General features: G+C 26.1%; 2 protein-coding genes across 4 annotated transcripts in view; one reads left to right on the forward strand and one right to left on the reverse strand.

The window, feature by feature from the left end:
• LOC135923536 (uncharacterized) overlaps positions 1-1,927 on the forward strand; it is a 36,374-nt gene extending 34,447 nt beyond the window's left edge. The window contains exons 10-12 of one of the 2 annotated variants that reach the window (XM_065458337.1): positions 12-114; positions 178-240; positions 359-1,927. In XM_065458337.1, the coding sequence (XP_065314409.1) occupies positions 12-114; positions 178-240; positions 359-1,689 (1,497 nt within the window). In that variant the 3' untranslated portion in view covers positions 1,690-1,927. The remainder of the gene's footprint in view (positions 1-11; positions 115-177; positions 241-358) is intronic. The other variant, XM_065458338.1, reaches the window with a different exon arrangement.
• LOC135923537 (RNA 3'-terminal phosphate cyclase-like) lies at positions 34-25,071 on the reverse strand. 2 transcript variants are annotated; one of them, XR_010571243.1, is made up of 11 exons: positions 24,997-25,071; positions 24,847-24,947; positions 24,663-24,806; positions 14,466-14,973; positions 11,537-11,661; positions 8,158-8,216; positions 8,004-8,098; positions 6,861-6,968; positions 2,218-2,306; positions 367-415; positions 34-126 (listed from the first exon to the last, which is right to left on the reverse strand). XR_010571243.1 is itself a non-coding variant. In XM_065458339.1 (9 exons), the coding sequence occupies exons 1-9, from the start codon at positions 25,042-25,044 to the stop codon at positions 2,232-2,234; spliced, it is 1,263 nt and encodes a 420-aa protein (XP_065314411.1). In that variant the 5' UTR covers positions 25,045-25,071; the 3' UTR covers positions 1,841-2,231. The 2 variants fall into 2 exon arrangements, 1 of the variants encoding a protein (XP_065314411.1); XM_065458339.1 differs by lacking the exons at positions 34-126; positions 367-415 and having other exon boundaries at positions 1,841-2,306.
• Between the last annotated feature and the right edge of the window lie 555 nt (positions 25,072-25,626).

Raw genomic sequence — 25,626 nt, forward strand, 5'->3', positions numbered from 1 at the left:
ACCTATATTAGACATCTACATTGGACATGGAGTCAACAACATTAATTTCTGGTTATTTGCTGTGCACGGCGAAATCAAATTTTAATAATTGCTCTAACACCGATGACTCCAAAGGTATCATTATACCTGAATATAAAAGTTTATTTCATAATATATTTCATTTTTTTAAATAAAAAGATGAAGATAGATTGGTGACACCTTATTATCCTAGACTAATTCCAACAACAACCTCTAATATAAGTAAAAAAATTTAAAATGTTTTTTAGATTTTATATTCATATTTCTTATAAGAATAATTTATTTAAAAAATATTAATCTTTTTCTATAGCTCATGATTCTTATTAATATTTGTGATTAGAAATAAACCTCATCGATGATGAAGATGGCCAGATGATTAGGAATGATTGGTCAGGATCTGGTTATATAGATGAGAATATAAAATATAGAGAAAATCAAATGGATACACATTTTAATGTAAATTCAACTTTGTCTACTTATCTACATCCACAATCGACAAAGAACACAAATAATTTGGAAGATACTATGTCTAGGGACGGTTTATCTTATTTATCGACAATTTATAATTATCCAAGCAATATAATTGTGAATTCAACCATATATACCAGCATAAAACCTGGCTTTCATAAAGATAACCTAAAAAACAACATTACAAAAAAGCCATATTTTAAGGTTTCAAACGTGTTCTTCAATAAACGGAGAACCAAAATTTTTATAATTGTGTGTTCGTTAATAGCAATTTTATTGGTGATACTTTGTTGTATAGCCCTGTGTTGTTGTATAGGCACGATCAACAGAAGGCGTAAAACGAAGAAATCACAAGGTCAGAAAAATGTGCAAAAGTTGGATAATAAAAAACTTGACAATTATGTCGTAGAGAACAAATGTTCGGTAAAAAATCACAAATTAAATGGTGAAAAAGTCCTTATCACAAATACTACCATTAACTACACAACCAATCCCATCAAAGTTACAGAAAATGTGCTGTCATTTAGTAATCCATTTTTGCAATACAACCCTGTAATCTCGGATACAAATGACAACAGTCGTTTAGATGTTAATTTTAAAGCCAAAGGATTGGATTCGTTAAATTCCTCTAAAAAGGGAGGTAAAATAAAAATGATATTTAGCAAATCCGAAGAGCGGGGAGCTGTTTACCAAAACTTGACAACACAGGACGAAGATTATGAAACGGAGGAAATTGATAGTTGTTACAACACGCTGTCGCACACTGAAGCTAACGAGGATGGAGCTCTAGTTAACCCTTCACACAACTTTCTTTCCCCCAAACCTTTATCTAATGCTGGTGGAAAGGATGACTTAATAAGTTTCGCTCCAGGGTCCATGATCAAAAATCATTTGTCAATAGTAACTAGAGGACATCAACAACCTATAAAATGCTTGACACCCCCCATTATTTATCACGGTTTAGACCCATTAAGAAATGGTGGAGCTACCCTTAATCATAAATATGCCCTCGAACAATTCCAAAACGGTTGTCACACGCTACCTCATGTTAATAATCATTACAATAACGGGAACAAAAATAGACTGGACAATACCTTTGATGAAGTAAATTACGTTTCCATAAATAAAATCAAAATGGGAGAAAAAATAGCGCCCTCAGCTATAAATCCTTCAGATAAGCCTATGAAGGAATGGTATGTGTGACTATATAATTTATTATATAGAAAATTAACAATATTAAAATGTCACGATATTAATAACTATTGCGAATTCGTAATGAAACTCAATAAATTAAATAGAAGAAGCTAAAAAAAAATAATATTCATAATTATAAAGTTCTTCCTATGTTCCACATTTTTTGATATTTTAATTAAAACATGCATTTATAAATTTGGACAATAAAATTAGTTAATAAATTGACATGTAAAATATTATAAATTTAGCAATAAACAAATATAAACCACTCATCCTAAAAAAAATATAAATATATAAAAGTAAATTGGATATTAATTTAGTTTTTTTTATAAATTGTTTATATATTTAATACAATATATCAAATTCAACAGATTTAAATTCTTTTTAATTTGCGTACATTATTTATAAAATGTTCTGTATATTTATAAAAAAATATGGCATATTTTCTAGCAGTTACAATTTATTACATATATATTTCAATATAAACTAATCTCAATATAAGGTTAATGTGATATTTTATTAAATAAATAACCATACATCGAGGAATTTGTTTATAAGGGGATTCCTAGGCCTTCGCATGATATAATATTACATCCATCCTCGCAAGATGATATATCGAATTTTAGCTTTATTTTTTAAAATAAATTACAGAAATTTAATTCATAAAAGTCAGTTAGTTATATATATGGAGAATAATTTATCAATGGGTCATTGTCAAATCGATCACGATTATCTGGAAATAGGATTTGACTAATGTAACGTAAATAAGGCAGTGGTTAAATTTTAGCATTCAAGCCCTTATATTTTTGGAAATATTAAGGGCCAAAGAAAAATGACCTATTTTTAAACTTATCAATTGTGGTTCAATTAAAGATTCACTAATAACTACAAATTATAAATAATAATTATATCTAATGAAGTGTATACATTCTTTTAATTTTGACGTTCATTTAACACTCCATTGGTTATTCTTGTAAAAAATAATAAATTTCTCTGATTTTTATATACATATAAATATTGGAATGCCCAGGGATCCTAGTTAAGAGCCTGGTATAATTGTAGAAGGGTATTCGTTCGGATAGTGTTGTTAAAAAGTCGAGTTCTTACGACTTGGGACTCGAGTCGTAAAAAACGGCTCCGTCTCAAGCCGATCAAGGAGCCGAATGAGCCAACTCACTTAGTCAGCGCATGTAGTCGGCTCGTCTATTCGACTCGTTGGGTTTGCTCAATTTTTTTTGTTTTTTTTATAAAATCTGGTAAATTGCTAAATTTGGGGAAACTGATTAATGTGAACAAAATTATAATAAGAATATGTTGTTTTTAAAGTTTTTTGAATTTTTTTGGCATAAATGGGCTAAAATAAGCATTGCTAACATGTTTAAATAAAATTCTTTTGTATTTTTAAAAATAATTTATAAATTTAGGTTCATTTCTTTAATAATTCTTTACGTTTTTTTTCATTATACTAATATTCTTTTTATGATTTTTTCATTATAATCTTTTACATGCATTTTTAACCTTTTCAATCTCGTCATTTTAATTTTTTGACCTTTTCTCAATTTTTTTCTTCTCATTTTTGATAATTATTTTTGCTAGTTTAGTTCATTACAAAATCCTAGTACATATAATTTTGTTTATTAAAGACCATTTAGTTAAAACATCTAATTTATATCTGACTTTGATCAAACTAATTTATTACTTTATATAATCTATTTATAAAATAACCTACACTATATATTATAATAATGTACAAAAATAACTCGAATTAAAATCCATGGAAATATAAAAAAAAAAATAATTTTATTTAGTCTGTCTTCCTCTCCTATTGTTTTTAAATAATAATAATTTTCTAATGCGTTTTGAAAATAAGAATTTAAAAATGATTATATTTTATTAATTTAAATATCGTTTGGTATTACTACAGTTAAGGTAAACCAAACGATTAATTAATAATTTAGCAATTGTAATTATATTGTCTGCCAAAAACATTAAATATAATTTTAAAAATTTTTTATCAAAAATGAGAAGAAGAAAATTGAAAAGAGGTCAAAAAAATAAAGATTAAAAATGACGAGATTGAAAAGGTTAAAAATGTATGTAAAAGATTACAATGAAAAAAACATTAAAAGAATATTATCTGTAACGTAAAGAATTGTTAAAAAAATGGACCTAAATTTATAAATTGAAGAAAAATAAATTGAAAAATAAAAGTAAAAAAAATCGCAAAAAGTTAGAAATAAATTGAGAAAAGCTACAGTAAGAAAACAAACGTAAAGAAATCGCAAAAATTTAGAAATAAATTAAAAAGGAATAACTCAAACAAATAAAAGTTTAAAAAAAATACGATTTTCTTTTTTTGAATGGGAACCCCTGTATCTAGAGTACATCTTCGCTAAAATTTTATTTAAACATGTTAGCGATGCTTATTTTAGCCCATTTACGTCAAAAAAATTCGAAAAACTTTAAAAACAACGATTATGAAAATTGTCACTTATTGAGGGGACATCTTCACTAAAATTTTATTTAAACATGTTAGCAATGCTTATTTTAGCCCATTTACGTCTTAAAAATTCGAAAAACTTTAAAAACAACGATTATGACAATTGTCACTTATCGAGGGTACATCTTCACTAAAATTTTATTTAAACATGTTAGCAATGCTTATTTTAGCCCATTTACGTCAAAAAACTTTAAAAACAACGAATTCACTTATCATGGGTACATCTTCACTAAAATTTCATTTAAACATGTTGGCAATGCTTATTTTAGTCCATTTACGTCAAAAAATTTGAAAAACTTTAAAAACAACGATTATGACAATTGCCACTTATCAAGGGTACATCTTCACTAAAATTTTATTTAAACATGTTAGCAATGCTTATTTTAGCCAATTTATGCCAAAAAAATTCGAAAAACTTTAAAAACAACATATTCTTATTATAATTTTGTTTACATTAATCAGTTTCCCAAAATTTAGCAATTTACCAGATTTTATAAAAAAAACAAAAAAAATGAGCAAACCCAACGAGTTAAATACACGAGCCGACTAAGGGAGCCGACCAATGCGGCTCATTTAGTCGACTCGAGACAAATGCGTTTTTTCGACTAGAAACTAGGCTCGAGTCGCAGCTAAGTCGATTCGGCTTAACCGTTTAACAACACTACGCTCGGAATATATAGATATCGAAAACAGTGACTATGAATTCTTTAATTTCTTCTATATATAAAGATTCCATCCAAATTAATAATAACGGATATATTTGGCAGAATTAATTTGACAACAAAAAATTATATCATTATCCATAATAACCCTGTTTAAATTTTAGATCACTCTTTTTAAAAAATGCGAAACAATTCAAGTTTATAAAATTAATATATATACTATTCATATTCTAAAAAAATGAAAACCAAATCTAGTTTTTAAAATCTACTTGAGATAAATATTTTTAACCTAAAGAACTATAAATTTAATCACTGCGTTAACCTTTCGGAATATAATCACACAATCTCTCTAGTCATGTCTACTTTTATATTCAGATCAGACCAAATCTGAAAAATAGGTCTGATATAGAACTATTCATTGCAGTTGTTAAAAAAATACTTTTTATAAAAATGTATCCAGATGAGGTACATATATACAGGGTTAACAAAAATCTACGAGCATTTGAAGATTTTTTCAACCAAAATTCTGAGCAAAAAATCTTTGAACATAATTTCGTAAAAATCAAAAAAAAATTTTTACAAAAAAACATTTTCATTCTAAAATCTTCCTTGGGCATGCTCTAAAATATTTTTACAAAAAAATCTTCATATTTTTTATCTTTAAAAGAGCAAGGATCTTTGCAAGTTTTTGAATTTTGAGCAAATGTTAAATCAGGTATACACAATATGGTATATTTATATACTTTGGCAACCCTGATTCGTTATAGAAAAATAAATTGAAAATTCTTTTTATATAAGACTTATTTTTTTAATAGTCTTATCCGTCCAATTTTCCTGTCGGTCATATTTTTGAGGACTCATTTCCATCATATATAGATATTTATATTTTTAATAATAAAGTTTTCTATACACCTTAGGTGTTAAAAATGATCATATATTTAATGAAAATTAAATTATTCTATCAAGAAGATTTCACTTTTAATTATTATTTAAATTTAAATATATAATTCAAAAAATTATAAATTTGGTTCACTCTGGGTCCCTGAGTTTTTCACAAATCAATTATTACAAAAATTAACCGATGTTTTTTAAAGGAGGAATTTTACATGACTAATATTGTACCAACAAATTACTAATAAAATTATTTAATTTATAACGTGATTTAAATCAAATCGGTATTTTTCATGCTCTGATTCAAAGTGGTAGTTTTTTTATAAGAATTAAATTTGGCAATCTTAATTTAAGATAATATATTGCGAAACTTTATATTAGTTTTTCACAATTATATTCACTATAATAGATCTACGAGCTTTATAAGGTTCGAGTTTTTGCAGCAAAAAAAGAAGTATAATAATTATTACAGATCACATGAGTTTTAAGATAAAATGTTTAGTCAATTCATTTACTAATAACTTCATATATTAAACTCTTTTTGGTGAAAGAAGAAAATTATCTCCATTAAGCAGATTGCCAACCTTAATATTAAACTATCATATATAGAGCTACAAAAGGACATAATCAAAACTTTTACATGGTTCAAGTTGCAAATTTTTTATAGATAATCATGGGATCTTTATGTAAGAATATTTAATTAATATAGTGGCGAAATTACAATTTTAAATTTCTAAACATTAGAAATATTTTTAACATATCAAATATCAAATGAAAAACTTTAAAACAGGGAATGTATAATACTGGTAATATTTATGAAATCTCAATTTTTTAGTGATATTTTTTAAAAAACTAAATTGAAATGTAATCATTTCAGCTAAAGATTATTATCACATTGATATTTGAGATTTCGAGGATAAATAAGAAAATATTCCCAATTTTTAGCGATTTAGAATCTATACCAAAAAAACAAAATATCAGAGATACAAAGATAATTAATGTGATTCGGTGAAATCAGATAAAATAAAATTGAGTTTCGAAAATTCAAAAATTTAAATCGTATCTTAAAAATGTTAGGTGTCCATCCGATTATTAAAATCATGCCATAATGATTTATTTATATTTACATCGGGCAACATCTTTTCTATTACGTAAATCACGCTTTCAGTGTGTAATGTTATGGGTCCAGTTTTAATCGATGATTTTCCTTTTGCAACTGCCATGAATAATATAAGCTATATAAATAATAATAAATAATTATACAAAAAATAAATTAGGAAATAAAATAATTATGAGGTAAAAGTTGAAGTTTATATGCAAGTCAATACACATTCCAGTATATAAATTTTAAATGATCAAATTGTCTGAAATTTATGGGATAGGTTATTTAATTATACACAAACAGGAATACATTTTATAAAAAAATTTAATTTTTCCTAATTTTTTTAAAAGCAAGAACTTTTAACGAATGATTCATTCTGCTATTTACCCAAGTTTAGTGATCTGCATCGGGCCTAATTAAAAAATTTGTCCTGCCCGGCGTGAAAATTTTTTTTTGTCCCGAAAAGCCCAACACGAAATAAAAATAAAGATTATATGTCCGCCAGACCCTACCTGAATTTATTTAAATATAGAAAAATTAAAAAAATTTTATTGTAAAAAAAAATATTAGCGTCTTATTTCTGAATATTAAAAAATATCAATTTGTTTCACAAAATTTAATGATATCTTATTTAAAAATTTAAGCCCGACCCGGCCGAATTTATTTTAAAAGATATAAGGCCCGACCCAGACCAACCAAAATTTTTAGAAAGGTTTCGGGCCGGGCGGTGATTTGCAGATCTCTATAACTTTAAATATTTTATTTTACCGCGTTTTCTTTCAAAAATTTTATGAATCCTATTTTACCGGAAATGTAGCCTAGCATTGTGTAGAATACATACCCTATAAAATTCGCAAACGCATATTGTGACTAAGACAATAAGCGTATTGACTGTATCTAGTGTTGTTAAACGGCTCAATTTGAGCCTATTTTTAAAAACGGCTAACTCAAAATTTTATCCAGAAAAATATTATGCAGGCCTAAAGATTTTGCTCATAGATGGCACATATTGAGCATCTATTGGCCAAATCTCGACGCTTAGGCAATATTTTCCGGACTATAATGTTGAGTTAGCCGTTTTTAAAAATCGGCTCAAATCTAGTCGTTTAACAACACTAACTGTATCATATACATTATTTAAATTTTAATAATCAGTAAATTTTATAACTTGATCTTGGGTATATTCGTCCACGCATCCATTATGGTTCAAATTTTCCAAAAGCTTTTCGCAAGCTGACATGGCTACATCTCGAGCTTTAACCCCTACCACAATCATGTAACATAAAAATTATAATAGGCCATGAATTGTTATGATGACGTACCTCTTTTTCCGAGAGCGGAGCCAGATATGAGGCAATCATATTCCGATCTAGCTATCAAACTATTTTTTTGATTTGCAATAATTTTAAATATTATTTTGAAGAAAATCAAGTATTTTGTGAACAAATTCTTTAATATATATCAGAGACCTGCAGATGACAAAATCTTAGGCCCGGATTTATTTCTTTTTTTATTATTTTATTGCCGGAAATTTTTCAAATTTTGTTATTTTAATAAATTTTTGCTATATTTTGAATATTGTTTCAAAGGAAAAATTGAAAATATGGACAATAATAAATGAATACTAATTAAATTATATAATTTCCCAATTTTTCTAGTTAAGTCAGCCCGGCCCGGATTTTGAAATCCGGGTTTTTTTTTAAATTACGCAGGGATCCGAATCGTAACGAATATCGATTCTGATATTCATAACTGTACAGAATTCAGGTTCGGTTTGTACAAAACACAGTTCGGTTTGAATATTTAAAACCTGATATGAATCCTTTCCAAAACGATTTGTATATTTAAGCATAATTTTTTTTAAATTTTAAAACTAAAACCCCGTTTAATTTTATTATTATTGCACATATAAACAAATATTCCCAAATTATAAAAAAATAAACAGTATTTATAAATGATATGTTCTCTAGAAAAAATAAATTACATGGTTGGGAACACTATAAGCTAACTTGGGTAACTGTAAAAATCAGAGTTATATATTTGCTCAAAATTAAAAACCCTTCGATAATTTGCATATTTTTTTTCATAAAATTTTTGAACAAGGTAATCTTTAAAGATCACAAATTTTGAAGATGGTAAAAATTTAAATTGTAATTTTATTTATATTGGGAGGTTCAAATTTAGTAAATTTTTATAATTTTTTTTAATTTGAAGGAAATGGATTATAACTTAAATTGTAAACATGTTAAATTCAGAGTTGTTAAACCATACTATTAAAAGTAACGCACTACCCCTATCGCTATTTATCAAAAAAAGTAGCGCGCTATTAGCTACCATTTTTTAAATGTAACTTTGGCTACTTTTTATAAAAATTTAGATGCTTATAATGTAATTGTATAGTTTCATAAAAATCAACATTTATATATTTAAATATAGTTAGTTATTGATTATAAAAAATTTATGTAATAAAAATAATTATTTATGGTAATATTTATTTTGTTGCATTTTAATAATAAAATTATTTCTATACTATCATCCCCAAGTCAAGAGCGACGATCAGAAAATATAAGTTTCGCGTTAATAAATAATCTCTCAGCACCAACACTTAAGGGCAAGGTTGTATTTAATTTTATATACATATTTTTAATATAAGAAAAATTATCAAAAATACTCTTTTAGTATTTTTAAATTTAAAAAACGCGTCTAGGAAATTTTCTATTATATTAGTATCATTTATTTTTAAAAAAACTTTCAGTGGAAGTCTTTTTTATGGTTCTAACTAGGGCATCTTTGTCTGCCATCTGATTAGTATCTGACGACAAGTACCAGGGGATAGAGTTTTAATCATCATGGAATGATGGATTTTCCAATGAATTGGCTGAGCTGTTTCAATTATAAAATAGACAATAACTTTATCAGCCTGTTTCTGAGAAATATTGGCATGTGCAATATTATTAATCAATTTGGTTTGAATTGAATTGGGCTTTTTAGATGGAGTCTCCCCTATACCAAAATTATTAAGATGTTCTTCTATCTCTTTAACTGTTAGCATGAACATTCTTACAAAATAAAAATATAAATTTTAAAATGTCATTTACCTTTAGGTGTTTTTTGAGGTTATAGCTACTAGATTTATTCGAGGATATATATTTTTAAAACAATAAATTTGTAGTCTTGTTTTTACATTAATTTTAAAATATTTTTCAAATTTTGAAAATGAAAATTTGTATTATAGTTATCAAGATCTTCCAGGGCACCACTGTATAATATATCATTTACTTATCACATTGATTTCGGTTTCCATTTGCGATGACATTTTAAATAATTTACATTATATGATTTAGGTTTATAATACAAATGAAAATATAAATTTCAAAATTATATAATAAATCATACATATTTAAATTTTAATACTTTATAGTTATATTCATTATATTTTTGTTATATTCATTATATTTTTTTAATAAAAAAAGTAGCGCGCTATTAGTTATCGCTACCAAAAAAGATATAGCGTTACACTCTGGTTAAATCAATATTTAAATGAAGATGAACCATAAAATTTCTTTAAAGCAAATTGGTAAAAATATAAATTATAAACATTAATTAAGATTTAAGTGAATTAGAATAGTGACAATTTTCATATTCATTATTTTACAACTTTTTAAATATTTTTGAATCGTAACCGTTGCTTAAAAAAAATTTTGGAAAAAAATTTCCAAATTTTATGATCTACAAAGAACTTTCTAAAATTGATAATTTTTTGTACAACTCTGGTAAAAATAGCTAAGATTGATAATAATATTTTAAACAGTAATTATATCAATAGGTTCAGTCCATTTATAAGGTTCGGTTCTAGTGACAAATATTTTTATGGTTCAGGTTTGGTTCTGTAAATGTGGCCTACAAAAAACGAATTGAATGGAATAATTATGCTATTAGTGTACGAATATTAAAATCATTATACGATTAGATTCGTCGAATATTTGATTTGATTAAAAAAATTTCTAATCTTTATAAAAATAGATTATATTTTGCAAAAAAAAAATCATAAACAGACGTGGACATTTCCAAATAACACCTTTAAGGATTCTGGTAAAACTAAGCTAAAATTTACAGAAAATAATAAGCAAAATAAAATACAATGATTTCATAATCTTATCCGAACAAATATATATAATATTAATATCTAAAAAAATTATTTAAATTATCATAATTACAACAATTAAATGTTTGAAGTTAAAAAGAAAAAATAAAATAAATCCTAGGAAAATTTAATACTTTATTTTTTATTTACTTATGAATACTAACAAAAAAATAAATATCTCCTAAAAATACGAATATTTAAAAAAAATTTCGAATAGTACGATTAATTTCGAATACGAATAATTTCGAATAAACAAATAATTTTGAATAATTTGAATCGAAAAATATAAATTTACTATTCGACGAATAATTTTTCTCGTTATTCATATTCAATTCGAATATAATTGTGTTATTAGTATTCGTAAAATACGAATCAAATCGAATAACGAATAATTCGTTTTAGGACTAGTAAATAATAATGGCAATGGTTATTACCAGTTTAACAATTCGGATCCTTGCTAGTAGTTAAAAAAAATATTGTTTTTTCCGTTTAAAAAAAAATGTTTTTAAACGGTTTTTTCTATACCACCCTAGTAAAAAAATTAATTAAATGCATACATTATACCAGACCCTGGCCCATAAGCAGTGGTTGGGGTTTCGTGTATAATTTTGATGTTGATAGGTATATGGGAAAAATGTTTAATCATAAATGTTTGAGCGACACTTTGCATTTCTTTAGCCATCTACAAATAGAAACAATGTTGATAGGATTGGATTCTGCATGCATGCAAACTAATTATTTTATTACTATTCCATTATAATTTTTACTAAAGATCAACTTATAATTTTTTATATTAATAGCCATTAATAGGGATGCATCGATATTAAATATCGGCGTCGATATTGGACTTTTAGAAAAAATTTAACAGATACCTATTTTATACACATTTTTTTACATTTTATTCATATTTTTGATTTATTTTTGAATTAATTTACATTTCTAGTAATAAATCTTCATAACTCCCATAGAAAAATGTGAAGGTCAAAATAAAAATATGTTTTTTGGTTGCATGTCAATTTGGCGCAATTACAATTCAACTCGGTGACAAATCGGCGCTAATTTGGCGCGGATCTAATTAAGCTGCGATTTATTTAAAAACCATCATTTTATTAATATAAAAACAAATTAAATTATGGCATTTATCAAATTAAAAAGTGTGTTGATGGTTGAAAGTTGGTTCTGCTCCTATTAATTGAATTCCGGGCATAAATTTCCTGGACATAAATAGCCCTGGACAAAATAGATTCTATTATTCTTTATATAAATTATAAACTAAAAATTTAAAACATCTATGAATGATAAATCTTAAATAGCATATAAATTACATAATATAATAAATGTAATAAAACTACCTAATATAAAATTATAATAATAATTGTAATCATTCAAATTATGCGATTATTTCTCGCACAATAAAATAATAAATGTAATTATTCAAATTCAGTTTTCAGACCTCACAACAACTATAACAGTTAAAGCTAGGGATGAAGGTCGGCCGAACAGTGATCGGTTTGGCATGGAATGGCTCAGTATCTATTTTTACCAAATGTAGTGGATTTGGTGTCTAAATTAAATTAGTATTTCTCTTCATTTAATGCAAATTAAAGATTAACCGTTATCTTTGTTGCATAGACCTAAGTGAAATTCTACCGCGGTCCACTAGCTTGGTCTTAGCCTGAATTGTGTAGTGCTAAGACTAATAGATAATTACTAGCTGCTTCGCGCTGTTCAGCTGCAATAAGTTTTTGTTAGATTTTACCGAATGTGAGTTTATTTTTAATAAAATTAAGTATTTCTCATAATCTACTTTTATGCTTAAATTAACCGTCACTCATATCAGGCCTTACCATGACCCACGTAGCAGTACATTAAGCCAACATCTAAATATTTCCCCAATACTCCACATAAGTGCGTAGTTTTATATAAATAATCTAAAAATGTACAGCGGCTGTGCATCATTAGTTAAATATTTTTTAATAAAGAATGAACTTTGTTTGTGGAAAAAATTAATAATTTTTTTTATAAACGTTTCCTGCCATATAAAAATCAATTTGTTTTTAATGATTATTTTTAAATAAATTGCAACTTACTTAGATCCGCGGCGAATTGTCGTTGGGCCAAAATGATGTGATACCGTTTTGTTTTTACATTTTTTAAGGATAGAAGAAGTAAAGTATATTAATAAACTAATATAAAAGAAAATTACCCAAAATATCTGGTCTATTTTATTTGTCTATTTTTTGTCCCATTATTTTTTTAAAAAAGAACTAGTAAATAAAAATGATGCGGATTTAAATTTCATTAAATAACGAAGGTATCAATATTTTATCTCCGATCGATCATCTTTGGAGGGTTAATGCTCAAAGGTTGTCAACTTAAGTAGACCTTGCATGTAAGTATTTGTCATATCCTGGTATAAGTGTTCCATCAGAATCAGCCTTTCACATGGCTGGTGATATAGATATCTTTCATAAAAGAAATTTTGTCACATAAACTTTGAGGATCATATATTTATAAAGATACTTTTTATCAAATAAAGATAAAGGGTTTGTTATACAAGAGGAAATTAGAATATAAATTTATTTTTATTGAGGCTAAAATAGATTTAAGTGAAAATTCTGATTATCATTAAAAAATAATATGGAATTATTAAATATTCGATGGGTGTAGCATTTATAAAATAGACGAGAAGACCCATTAAACAGTGTAATTAGGCGGATGACAAATGCGGAATCTGCCCCTCTATTTAAAATCTCTAGCCCTCCATAAAAGATGCAAAATTCTTAAAAGTTAGTCTGTTCTTGTATAAATACATAGGCCTTGTCTTGACTCGTCATATTTTTAAACTGATATCTGTTTAGCTATCTATATAGCCTCCTCTAAATATAATAAAAAGAGGTTATTGAAATTGTGCACACTTAAAAAAACAGAATAGGATGTCCTAGTTCAAAATCTGAATAAACTGTTCTAAACAGAAATAAGTTTCAAAAATAAGAAGAACCAGGACACTGGGCTTAATGCTTATTTTTAGATTTTAAAAATGATTTCATTTATATATATAAACTACTTTATTTGGTATTGAAATTAATAAAATGGTGAACCTATGTCAAGAATTCAGACATAATAATTATTTTATTAATAATAAAAACAATAAGTCAAAGGTGGTTAATTTACAATAGAATATTTTAATAGTGTTTGAAATATTCTCCTAAAACAATAATAATCTTTTACCACATTATATTATATTAAAATTATATATAATATACAGTGTGTGCATGATTTATAGTAAAACGTTTCCATATATCTGCAACAACTTTCTTATAAAATTGTTTGATTTGTAATTATTATAAAAATAGCATTTTTTTTTAATTTAGGTAATTTTTAGGTGTTCCCCATATTCCTCCTTCCCCTTCCAAATCTTTTAGTCTAATTACGCCACTGCTGGTATAATTAAAGCGAAAATGAAAAATAAATAATTCCACTTACGTCGATAGGTAATTGTTCCGAAAGATATACTATACCATCGATAGAATGTATAGAGCCTCGATTGATTAGAATAATAGGATTTAACGGCTTGTCAGATCCAATTTCCATTTTATCAATATATATCCTAACTTCACCTCCACCTTTTGGGAAAAACCCTCTTTTAATCAATTCTAATTTAATGTCCATAATTTTAAAGCTGTGATTCGATGTTTGATCCATCTCTGGCGCTTGAATAGGTGTTCTAACATCTTGAAAAGTTGATTGGATATTATCAGATTCTGCAACTTTGTCATTTATTTTATTACAAAAAACTGGTATAAAATTTTTGAGAATGGGTAATAAAATGTGAGAGGTAAAATCTATGGGTGGCGCCATATCCGCATTCGTGCCTCCTTTGAGCGTCAATGTAGTGTGATTAATGTTATTATTAAATGAGTGGTTGGAAGGAGGGTTAGGTTTAGCAAATATCAAGCAAGGTAATGATACTTGAAGTAACAAGGACACGCTCCTAATAATATATTTTTTTAAATAGATTTAGGGATTTAAAACGGGATTATTTTTTTTCTAAAAATTATTAACTTGTAAGCCTATGCTGATAGTAATAAATCTATTTTTATTTACCTTTCATAGCCCAGGTGAAAAAAAGGTATTAAAATCTAGGTGGGGTTCCATATAATCGAGTTGCTTTAACTGTTGCTTTTGTCAAGAGTCAAAAAAGTGACAAATTACTTTAAAATAACACAGAATATTAAAAAAAATTGATGAAGTAGAAAGTTTATCTAAGATTTAGATATTTATATAATATAATTTTTAATTAATAAAAATAATGTATAAAAAAGTGTTTTTTTTAGTTAATATATAAAAAAAAGTCACACGCATAACTAAGTGGGGTCTATGAAGACCCCAAGCTCCTACCGACCAAAATCGAAATTAATTTTGGACATATATATTTTATCTAAAAAAATTAAAGCTACTAAAAGATGTAGGCAAAATATCGAAAGAATTTTGAGTAATAAAGTTTTTAAATGACTGGGGTCTGCATAATCCCGCCTGTGCTATGAAGGATTGATTAAAAATTATATTATATGAATATTTGAATCAGGGGCGCGCTAGCCTTTACAATCTCAGGGGGCTCAACTAAAAAAATTTAATGGGGGCTTCGCCCCCATCCCTAATTTGCGGACCTTCGGCCGGGTTTTATTTTAATATATTATGCATACAAAATAAACTAGCATATAATAATAAAAACAATACAAGACATTTCTAAAAATAATATTTTTTAATACAAAATCTATTTATTCCAATATAAAATATTTTCAATTGCTGATATAAAAAATTATGTGTCTAAAAAATTACAAGTGATAAAAAAGGTTAATTAATTCATACATATGACTCAATTGTGGTTTTTAAAAACCACATAATATAATATAACTCTTAGCAACTTGCATTGAGAAAAGGTCATAAAACTAATATAAATCTCTGTTACCATTTTAGACAACGTTTTATAGAATGGACTAATAAGGAAAAATTTATAGGTCTAACCAAATTAACAATTCTTGAAGAAGAGAATATAAACGACCAATCTAAATCATAAAACTATATGGTGGTTAGAGCTTCCTCTTAGATGACATAGCTAGATAAGTAATCGAGAAAATTATTGTGAGATAATGAATTTCTAAAAGGTTATCTTCCATTTTTAATGATATATAAACGGCAACATGATAATTATTGTTTAATTAAAATATGCAATTATATGCTCTCAGCAACTGTAGTAATAATCTTAAATTATATAGCCACACAAATAATAGATGCTGGTTAATTTGCAGTCCCCGCCACATTCACGATGTTAACTCATATCAGAAATTTATGTTAGATAAATTGATAAAACAAAAATGCTTAAAATTTTTAGAAGAAATTATGCAAATATATTGAAGCCTTAATTTACACGGCAATGATGCCATATTAAAAATGAATTTTTTTAACTATAAAATAAGAACCAGTGTGATATGATGAAAGCTAAAGATTTTATATATTATAGTCGCACCACCTCTAGTTAGTATATTATATCTAAAAATTATAGTAGTTTGTAATAATATTAAAAATATAATCGTATTAAAAATTTAACTCAAAACTGTTTTTCAAATAAGAAAAAAATAACTTTCCTAATAACACGAAGAGAAGAAAAGATATCTAATTTATTATATCTATTGTGGGATGAATAATAAAATGTTTATTTTAATAGTATTTTTAAATAGATGGCGTTAAAGATTTGAATGCAAATTGTTAATTATATTTATTATCAAAAGCATTTATTAGCAAAATTTATTAAAATATTAACTATACTTTATATAACTGTCAAATACGTCTGTAAAAGTGTTATTTTACCAAATATTTTATAACCAATTATATATAATAGAGGATTATAAACTATAGGTCTATTTACTTTTTATAAAGAAATCTCATTTTTAGGAAGAGGATGGTAATTAAATTTAAATAGAATAATATAGTTATTTAGTGATTTTAAACTCGGCTAATTACAATATTAAATTAGTTAATTTTTAATTAATAAATTATTATATTTATTTAATTAGGGCTATATAATAATTTAAATAATAAAAGTCAATTAAGCTTCAAATGTTAAAGCGAAATTAATATTTAGTGAGTTGTATTGATATTCTATTTATAACACAGAATTTGATTGCAAGCTGACATAGTGAAAATATAATTTATATGTATTAATCTAATCTAATAATTAAAATAGTAATCATTTAATAAAAAATTTAGAGTCTTATTAATTTCTAAATATTAAAATTAAATCTATATTTACTTAATAAAATTATAAAAGAAATCATTCAGGGGACAATCAAAAAATTTATTTTTAGTTCAAGGGGATATTAAGGAGCCATTAAAAAAATTTAAAGGGGGCTATTGAAATTTTTCAGGGGGCTCAAGCCGTCACTGTTTTGAATTCTATATCGTCAATTTTATTTATATATTTTTTATATCATATTGTGGCATTTAAAATAATGTTAGTTAATTACAAAAAAAATTCTTTTGGAAAAACTGTCATAAAATTGATAACAATCTATAATAACTATAATATAGTTTATTAATTTAAAATATAAAGCTTTAAATTAATTTTATTTAAAGATATAACATAATTTGAGGTTCCAATCCTTTATCTGTCAACATGTAAATAAAATAAAGAAATCGAATTAGCTTTGGGGACATGAAACACAGGGTGTGCCACTGTTTTAAATATAAGCTAATATTATGAGAGCATAAAATGCGTAAACAACATTTTTTTAAATTTTATTCTTATTCAATTCGAACATAGAAAAAATAATTTAAAAAAATTTTTTTAAATTTTATTCTTATTCAATTCGAACATAGAAAAAATAATTTAAAAAATATCACATGCTATTTTTACCATTTTCGAACAAATTCATTTTTTCAACTTTTTTTTACAAATTTCGGGGTGCGGTCCCATTTGGTGCAAAAATGTTGAAGTGATAGTACTGCATTGTATGGGTTGAATCATTAATAAAAAATAATACTATATCATACTGATCAGGTAATTTTTTTTATTTAATTATATATTTATTTTACATATTCTATGAACATTATCAATATTGATAGTAATCTTTATGACCTACACAGAATTTAAACTTAAAATCAGCCACCACCCACCCTTAAAGTAAATTATATTATACTGCAGTTCTCGGGTATAGGCTCTTTTTCTGCCGCACTCCTTTTTTAATAAATCTATAGAGGTTTAGGTATCATTTTTCGAAATGTTGCGCCTACAAGTACGTGCGGCTTGCTTACAAGCGTGTGGAGGGCTCCTCATATTTTTACTTTTATACCCAAATTAAATCAGTTCCAATTAGATGGAAATGAGGAAAACCTAGCGTAGCTCTATTGAACCTTCAACGCTAGAGGGCAAAAGCGCTATATATCAGGTAATAAAAATCAGCTGAATATCTATAAAATTACTATTAAAAAATTCTAAATGCATTTATTTGTTTAAAATAATTTTGTACATCAGTGGTAATGCTAAAATCAGAGGCCAAAATTTTTTTTTAAATACCCGGGCCGGGCCTGAAAATTTTTTTTTAAAATACCCGGGCCAGGCCGAAAAATTTTTTTAAAAAATTTATACAATTATTATATTCGTCAATTAGATTATAATGATTATATATAGTTATGATTAATATAATGTTGGGTGAAAGTTAACACTAACTAACACTCATAGTATCTATTAGTGAAGGTCAACTGTCCGGTCCTATCGGTCTTAGACCGGGACCGGACCGATTGTCGAACCGATCTTTTTGTTGAAGACCGTGGTCCGGACCGGTCTTTTTATTTTTTGCGGTCCGGACCGGTCTTTTTATTTTTGCGGTCCGAACTGGTCTTTTATTAATATTTAAGTTTACTAATTTTTTTGTATATTTATTTTATGATATTTTCCTAGAGGAGTTATTTTAGATTTTGTTAATTTTTTTTTACAATATGAAAACCATAAGTTTGTCCAAGAAACATTTTACTTATAGTCCTAATAAAAAACATAGAATATGTGTTCACTGTAATACCAAATTTAACATATCGTCAGCAACAAGTAACAAAATAATTGTTTATAATTTTTTAAGCAATAAATTAATCCAAAATAAGCAGTATTATTATTAAAATATTTTGGTTATTATTTATATATCTATTTTTTCTTAAGAAACTGTCTGAATAATTCATTGTCAAAATAATTTAACCTTATTCTTAATAAAATAATTAGGTACATTAAGCAGACATCTGATAAAACATAAAATATATATTTCTAATGATGAAAATGGAAATATCTCAAAAACACAATCTACTCTTAATTTTAATATGCCCTCCACAAGCACAAAATCACTTTCTTCAATACCATTGGATAAATTTCAAACTGAACATATGAACCAATTAATAATAAAATGGGTAATAATGGACTCTCTGCCAATGAAGACTTTTGAAAGTTCAGGTCTTCATAATTTAATCAAATATTTAAACTCAACTGCTACAATTTGGTCAAAAAACAAAGTTAAAAATTTTTATACAGCTATTGAGAAACTAAGAAATTCTCTAAAAGATATTTTAAATAAAAATAATATATAAATAAAATTTCATTTATAGCCATTACTGCACACTATATTGATTCTTCTTTTACATTAAAAAATATTTTACTTGATATAAATCATATCCCATTTCCTCATACTTCTGAAGAAATATCCTTAGCTATAAAAGAAGTAATTGATGTATATCAACTGGAGGAGAATATACTGGCCTGTACTACAGATAATGCCAATAACATCCTAAAAAGCATGGATATTTTGCAGAATATTTATAAGGAACAAAAATTTAAAGGCTTTAGATGCTGTGCCCATATTCTAAACCTAATATCTCAGGAAGGTTTAACATATATTACAACTATCCTAAAAAAGTGTAGAGACATAGCCTTTCCTATAAATAAATCACCCAAAATAAATCAAGCATATGTACAAATATGTGAAAATAAGAGTATTACAAAATTTAAAATCCCTTCTGATATCCCTATTAGATGGAATAGCTCCTATTTAATGATGAATACAATTTATGAGGTATTTACATTTTTATCCAATTATTTTTAAAAAATATTTAATTTTTAAAACATGGATGCTATAGAAGAAGTATTTTTTTTGAATTACAAACAATTTAAAGGGGTTTTCTTTACTGAGTGTGAAAAAGAAGACCTTAAAGAGGCTGTAGATTTTCTAAGGCCCTTCTATAAAACCACACTTGATTTATCAGGATCCAAATATCCTACAGTTGGGATTTCCATGTTATATATGGAGAATATAAGTAATGAAATTTTAAATGATATAAAAAAAGATAATAAAAATACAAGAAAAGAAATTCTTAATAACATGCTGGTTAAAATGCAGAAATATCTCAAAGAATTATTTTGCTATGAATCATATGTCTCAACATTATTGGATCCGAGATTAAAACAAGTTTACATGCCTAATACTCTTGATAGAATTGAGTATATGACCAAATTTTCAAAATATTTAAGGAAAATCGAAAATAAAAAAAATACAGGAATAACGGATTCTCAGGTATATTTTTAATATTTATTTATTAAATCCTAATTTTCAAACATTTGTGCCAGGAGGAAATCAATGAATTTAGTTTTTTAGAAAGAATTTCCCAAAAAAGAAATTCAGAAGGGGATTATATATCGGCAGAAATAATTGAAGAAAATATTACAGAACTTCACAACTATTTGAATAAACCTCTTGTTTCATTAAAGGATGACATATTAGTATGGTGGAAAGCCAATAGAGAAAGGTCTTTTATATTTTTTAAATAGTCAATATAGTTTATTATATAGATTTCCAGTCCTCTCATTAGCAGCTAGAAATTTTTTAGCAATTCAAGCAACATCTGTCCCCTGTGAACAAATATTTTCGAAAGCAGGAGATCTTGTCACTAAAAAAAGGAATAGGCTTTCAAACAAAACAATACAAGCTTTGATGTGTATGGGCTCTTGGTTAAAGAATGGAATAGATCTACCTCTTCCATTAAGTCCATCTCCTAATTCCTTCCAAGGAAGTTCTACAAACAACGACATTAGCATTTATTTAAATTAAATATTTGTATTAATTATTATATTATTCATAATTAATTATATTGTTTATATAATACTCTTATATTTAATAAAATGATAAAACAAATTAAATTAGGTTAAAAAAAATATGTTTTTTAAACAAATAAAAAGACCGGTCCAGGACCGTCTTTTTATTTAGGACCACGGTCTGGATCGATTTTTTTTAAGGACCGTGGTCCGGTCCGGTCCGAGGGTATCGGTCCATTCCGGACCAAAGACCGGACCGTGACCTTCACTAGTATCTATTACATAATATAATTATAGTTTTCCTGCCATGGAATAAATACGAAAAGGATTAAATACATTATTATAGTATATATGTCATATTTTTTATTAATTAAAATATCAGTTTTATTTTTTTTATAAATACAATTAATATAGTATATTCTCAAAATATTATTTACACAAATTTTTATAGTATCAATTTGTAATATACTAAATATAAGTTTAGAATAAAAATAAATGAAATATGTAATATCGTAGTATTGTAAAACGGCTCGTTCTGAGCCGATTTTTAAAAACGGCTAACACAGTATTTTATCCAGAAAAATTTTACGCAAGTCTGAAAATTTTGTTCATAGAAGGAGCAAAGATCTAGACATATAGTATCGAAATTTCGAGGCGTAGTCAAAATTTTTTTAGTGAAAATATTGAGTTCGCCGTTTTTAAAATCGGCTTAAAACGAGCCGTTTAACAACATTAGCTAATATGCTTGCTTATTAAATGATAATACTCGCCGAAAAATATGATAAAATACCGAATAGGTAAATTTTTTGTAGGTCGATAATTTTAAAAAATTCCGAGCCGGGCCCAAAAAATCCGGGCCGGGCCCAAAAATTTTTTTTTTAAATTTTTCCTTATAATGATATATTGTATACATTTTGGGGGAGGGGGAAATTTTATTAGCTTAAAATGATATTTACGAGAACAGACAAATTTGTAATCCTCCCCCATTGGTTATGCGCCAAGAGATCTGCAAGGATGTAAGAGGTATCCGACCCGAATAACCTGATAAAAAAATTTAAATATCCTAAATAATCATTTTAATTTATAATGTCAATTAAAATAACATGTCATTTTTTATCTAACCATTTGATCTTTAAAATATTATCAGAAAAACATCATAACATCCGTTTACCAAACTAGTTTGTTATTATATTTTTGTGTTATTATTGCATAGTTTATTTACATAATATTCTATCAGGTTAATTAAAACAGGGATCCGAAACGAATGTCGGTTCGGTTTAGGTTCGGATAAAAATAACGGTTCAAGGTTCAGGTTCGGAAAAATAAAAATATCGGTTAGGTTCAAACCTCTAAAAACTAGTTTGAAAACTTTTGTATTCAAGCATACATTCAAATTATATGTTTTATTTGTTGTGATAATTTGATTATATTGAGCTCTAAAGGGTGGTTTCCTTTCTAGTGACGCTTGAGATTTGCACCGTTGTGCCCATTCATAGTTGTATAACAATTACTAATATTATATTTTGATGTGTCATCGACTTAATTTATCGATAGGCATGGGCATTATAAGCTTAATATTTAAAAAATGTTTTAAAATAGTAATATACTAATGTTTATTAAAATTGTGACTTACACTTATCAGTCAAAACTGCTTGATAATAATCTTTAAAAATTCGAATATAAACTAGAATTTTAGCAATATACTAGTAATAACTTTCATACTATTTTATAAGCATAAAATCATTGGGTCAGTTCACTGGCATTTTAGCGGTTCGGCTCAGGTGGGTAAAAAATACCGGTTATAACGGTTAAACAGTTCAGTTTGGATCCCTGAATTAAAATATATTTACCTAAAATCGATTTAATTAAATAATCTCAAATTTTCAATATTTGAAATCGTTTATCAAATCTTAAATTGGAAGAATTAAAAAAACGATTTTCCCAATTTAAGTGTTTTGGCTCTTAAATTCCTGGCTATCCCAGATTCCTCGACTAGCAGTGAAAGAGTGCTTTATACCGGTTATAACGGTTAAACAGTTCAGTTTGGATCCCTGAATTAAAATATATTTACCTAAAATCGATTTAATTAAATAATCTCAAATTTTCAATATTTGAAATCGTTTATCAAATCTTAAATTGGAAGAATTAAAAAAACGATTTTCCCAATTTAAGTTTTGGCTCTTAAATTCCTGGCTATCCCAGATTCCTCGACTAGCAGTGAAAGAGTGCTTTCATGGCTGGAAGGGCCTTTAAAGATAGGAGGACTTGTTTAAAGCCTGATAAACTTGACTCCTCATTATTTATATATCATAATTATTCACTATGTGATGCTATTAATAATTATATATTATTATAATATGTTCATTATATCATGCACATTATTTTTATATAATCGCAACCATTTTTAAATTCTATTGTATTTCAATTTTTTTTATTATTTATACTGAATAAAAGATAGATGTTTCCAATTTAAAAATGCAACTTAATATAAATATTGATTATATTATAGCTGTCAACTAAATTTTTATCTAAGGTAATAAACATAATTTTTAATTGTTTTTTATATATTATAATATTCACACTGGGTTCAGGTTGAAAAAAAATGAATCCAGGCTCGGGTTTGTCTAGATCCACAAAAAAATCACTTTGCAGTCCTCTATATATGCCTGATTAAACCAACCATGTTTCATCCAAAAAAAGCAATTTACTGTCATTATGCAATATTCTAAGTTTTCCTTTTTTGAATTGCCTCATTTATATTCCTTCACTCAGGAACATTGGAACACTCTTAAATGAATAAGAAATTTTTTTTATTTATCAGCTATTAATAACCCCAGATTCAAATAAAAATTTAATCTTAATTTTCTTTTAAATAGGATATTAATTGTCTATTTTAGCTAAAATATATTTAATATGAGAATTTTGCATTTTGTGAGATTTTCCTCTTGATTTTAACAAAATGTTAATCAGAATCTCTAAATATTCTTAGAAAATGATTGACATGATGTCTGGAGATATCTAACATATTAAGTATATCTGTTATAGAATGGTATCTTTAAATAAAAGAATTTGATTCTATATTACTTTTCACATCTTATAAGGGAAATTCATCCTTGTAAAAAGTGAGGATATTTGAGTATTTTTCTCTGTAAATTATAGCAACTTTCTTTTTATTTAAAATTAATAGATATTCTTTTTATAAAAACTATGTTCAAAAGTATGGTAATAGGGGTAATGACATCTTTTATTACTTTCTTCTCTAATGTTCAAAATGAAAGGGAACAAAATATAAATTATGTTGCTTATAATTTTATAAAATCAATCATGAATTGTAGTAATCTTTAAAAATAAATAACTCTTAAGGTCTTTACATTTTTCTAAAAAGAGAGGGGTTGGGAGGGTGACATGTGGGTGTGCAATAAAATTTTATACCACAATTCAAATATTTTGATATAGAAACCCTTATCCCAGTTCAATATTTGGTATTCTGATTTATATTATCTTATGATAAAATATTTTTAGTATAAAAATTAACTGATTTAAATATATAAAACCCAGCTGTCTTAGCATCAGCATAATAATCACCATTTCCTATTTCATTAGGAGAAAATGAAATTTGTGTTGATCCATCAAAATCTCCTTCTAGCTTAGCTTTACATATGTCTTTCATCAACCAAAGTCCATTAAGATGTTGTGATCTTTTTTAAAATATATTATTTGATAGTTTTTATATAAAACTTTAATCCAGGAGATGATCTACCTGCTCTGATATTATTTACTAAAATCGGTAACTTGAGGATTGCAGAAAATGATAAAGCGGTTCTTAAAATCTGACCTCCCTTTTAATTTATGAATTACGTTAAAAAAATTAATTAAATATTATCAGACCCCTTCTTTCATAGAACCATCTATAACACATGGTTTAAAATCTTTCATAATTTTACGGTCTAAATAAACTGATAATTGATAGGTAAACTGAGAATTGATTGGCAAACTGAGAATAGACAAGTAAAATTAATTTTTTTATAGCCTATCAATTATATTTTATATGTATAAATCATATTTATCTAAAATTAAAATTATCTAAATAAATAAAAAGAATATAGATGGAAATGTAGTCAATAAATTTACAATATGTATAGAACAGGTTTATTACATAGTAAATATAATACCCATTCCCATAATAAATTTTTAAATCATAATTATATTTCCGTTAGATGGCGTAATAGATTGAATATTTAGTTTTAAATTAAAAATTATATGAATTATAGGAGCTTAATTCTTTACTCTGGATTAATTTATTTGGTACAAACTTATATAATCATAAAATAAAAACTTTTTGGAGTTATGATGTCAATTCTCAGTTTAGACATTTCCTTTTTTTTTAGCGATTAAAAAATATTTTATTTTATTGACTCATTTTGTGTAAACTAACTTATATAAACATAAAATCTAAAAAAAATTAAGTTTCCATTATTTTTGGAGTTATGATGTCAATTTTCAGTTTAGTCATTTTTT

Source organism: Gordionus sp. m RMFG-2023, chromosome 2 (assembly GCF_954871325.1).
Source record: "Gordionus sp. m RMFG-2023 chromosome 2, tfGorSpeb1-WG-v2, whole genome shotgun sequence".
NCBI lineage: Eukaryota > Metazoa > Nematomorpha > Gordioida > Chordodea > Parachordodidae > Gordionus > Gordionus sp. m RMFG-2023.

What these genes read in the sequence shown, in the direction of transcription:
- LOC135923537 (XM_065458339.1), bottom strand. Translation starts at nt 25,044, where the DNA reads ATGAAAGATTTTAAACCATGTGTTATAGATGGTTCTATGAAAGAAGGG. An exon ending in CGGAACAATTACCTATCGAC is followed by an intron (nt 11,662 to 14,465) that starts GTAAGTGGAATT and finishes TTCTATTTGTAG; the next exon opens with ATGGCTAAAGAAATGCAAAG. An exon ending in TAGAAAAGATGTTGCCCGAT is followed by an intron (nt 2,307 to 6,860) that starts GTAAATATAAAT and finishes TAAAAAATAAAG; the next exon opens with CTAAAATTCGATATATCATC.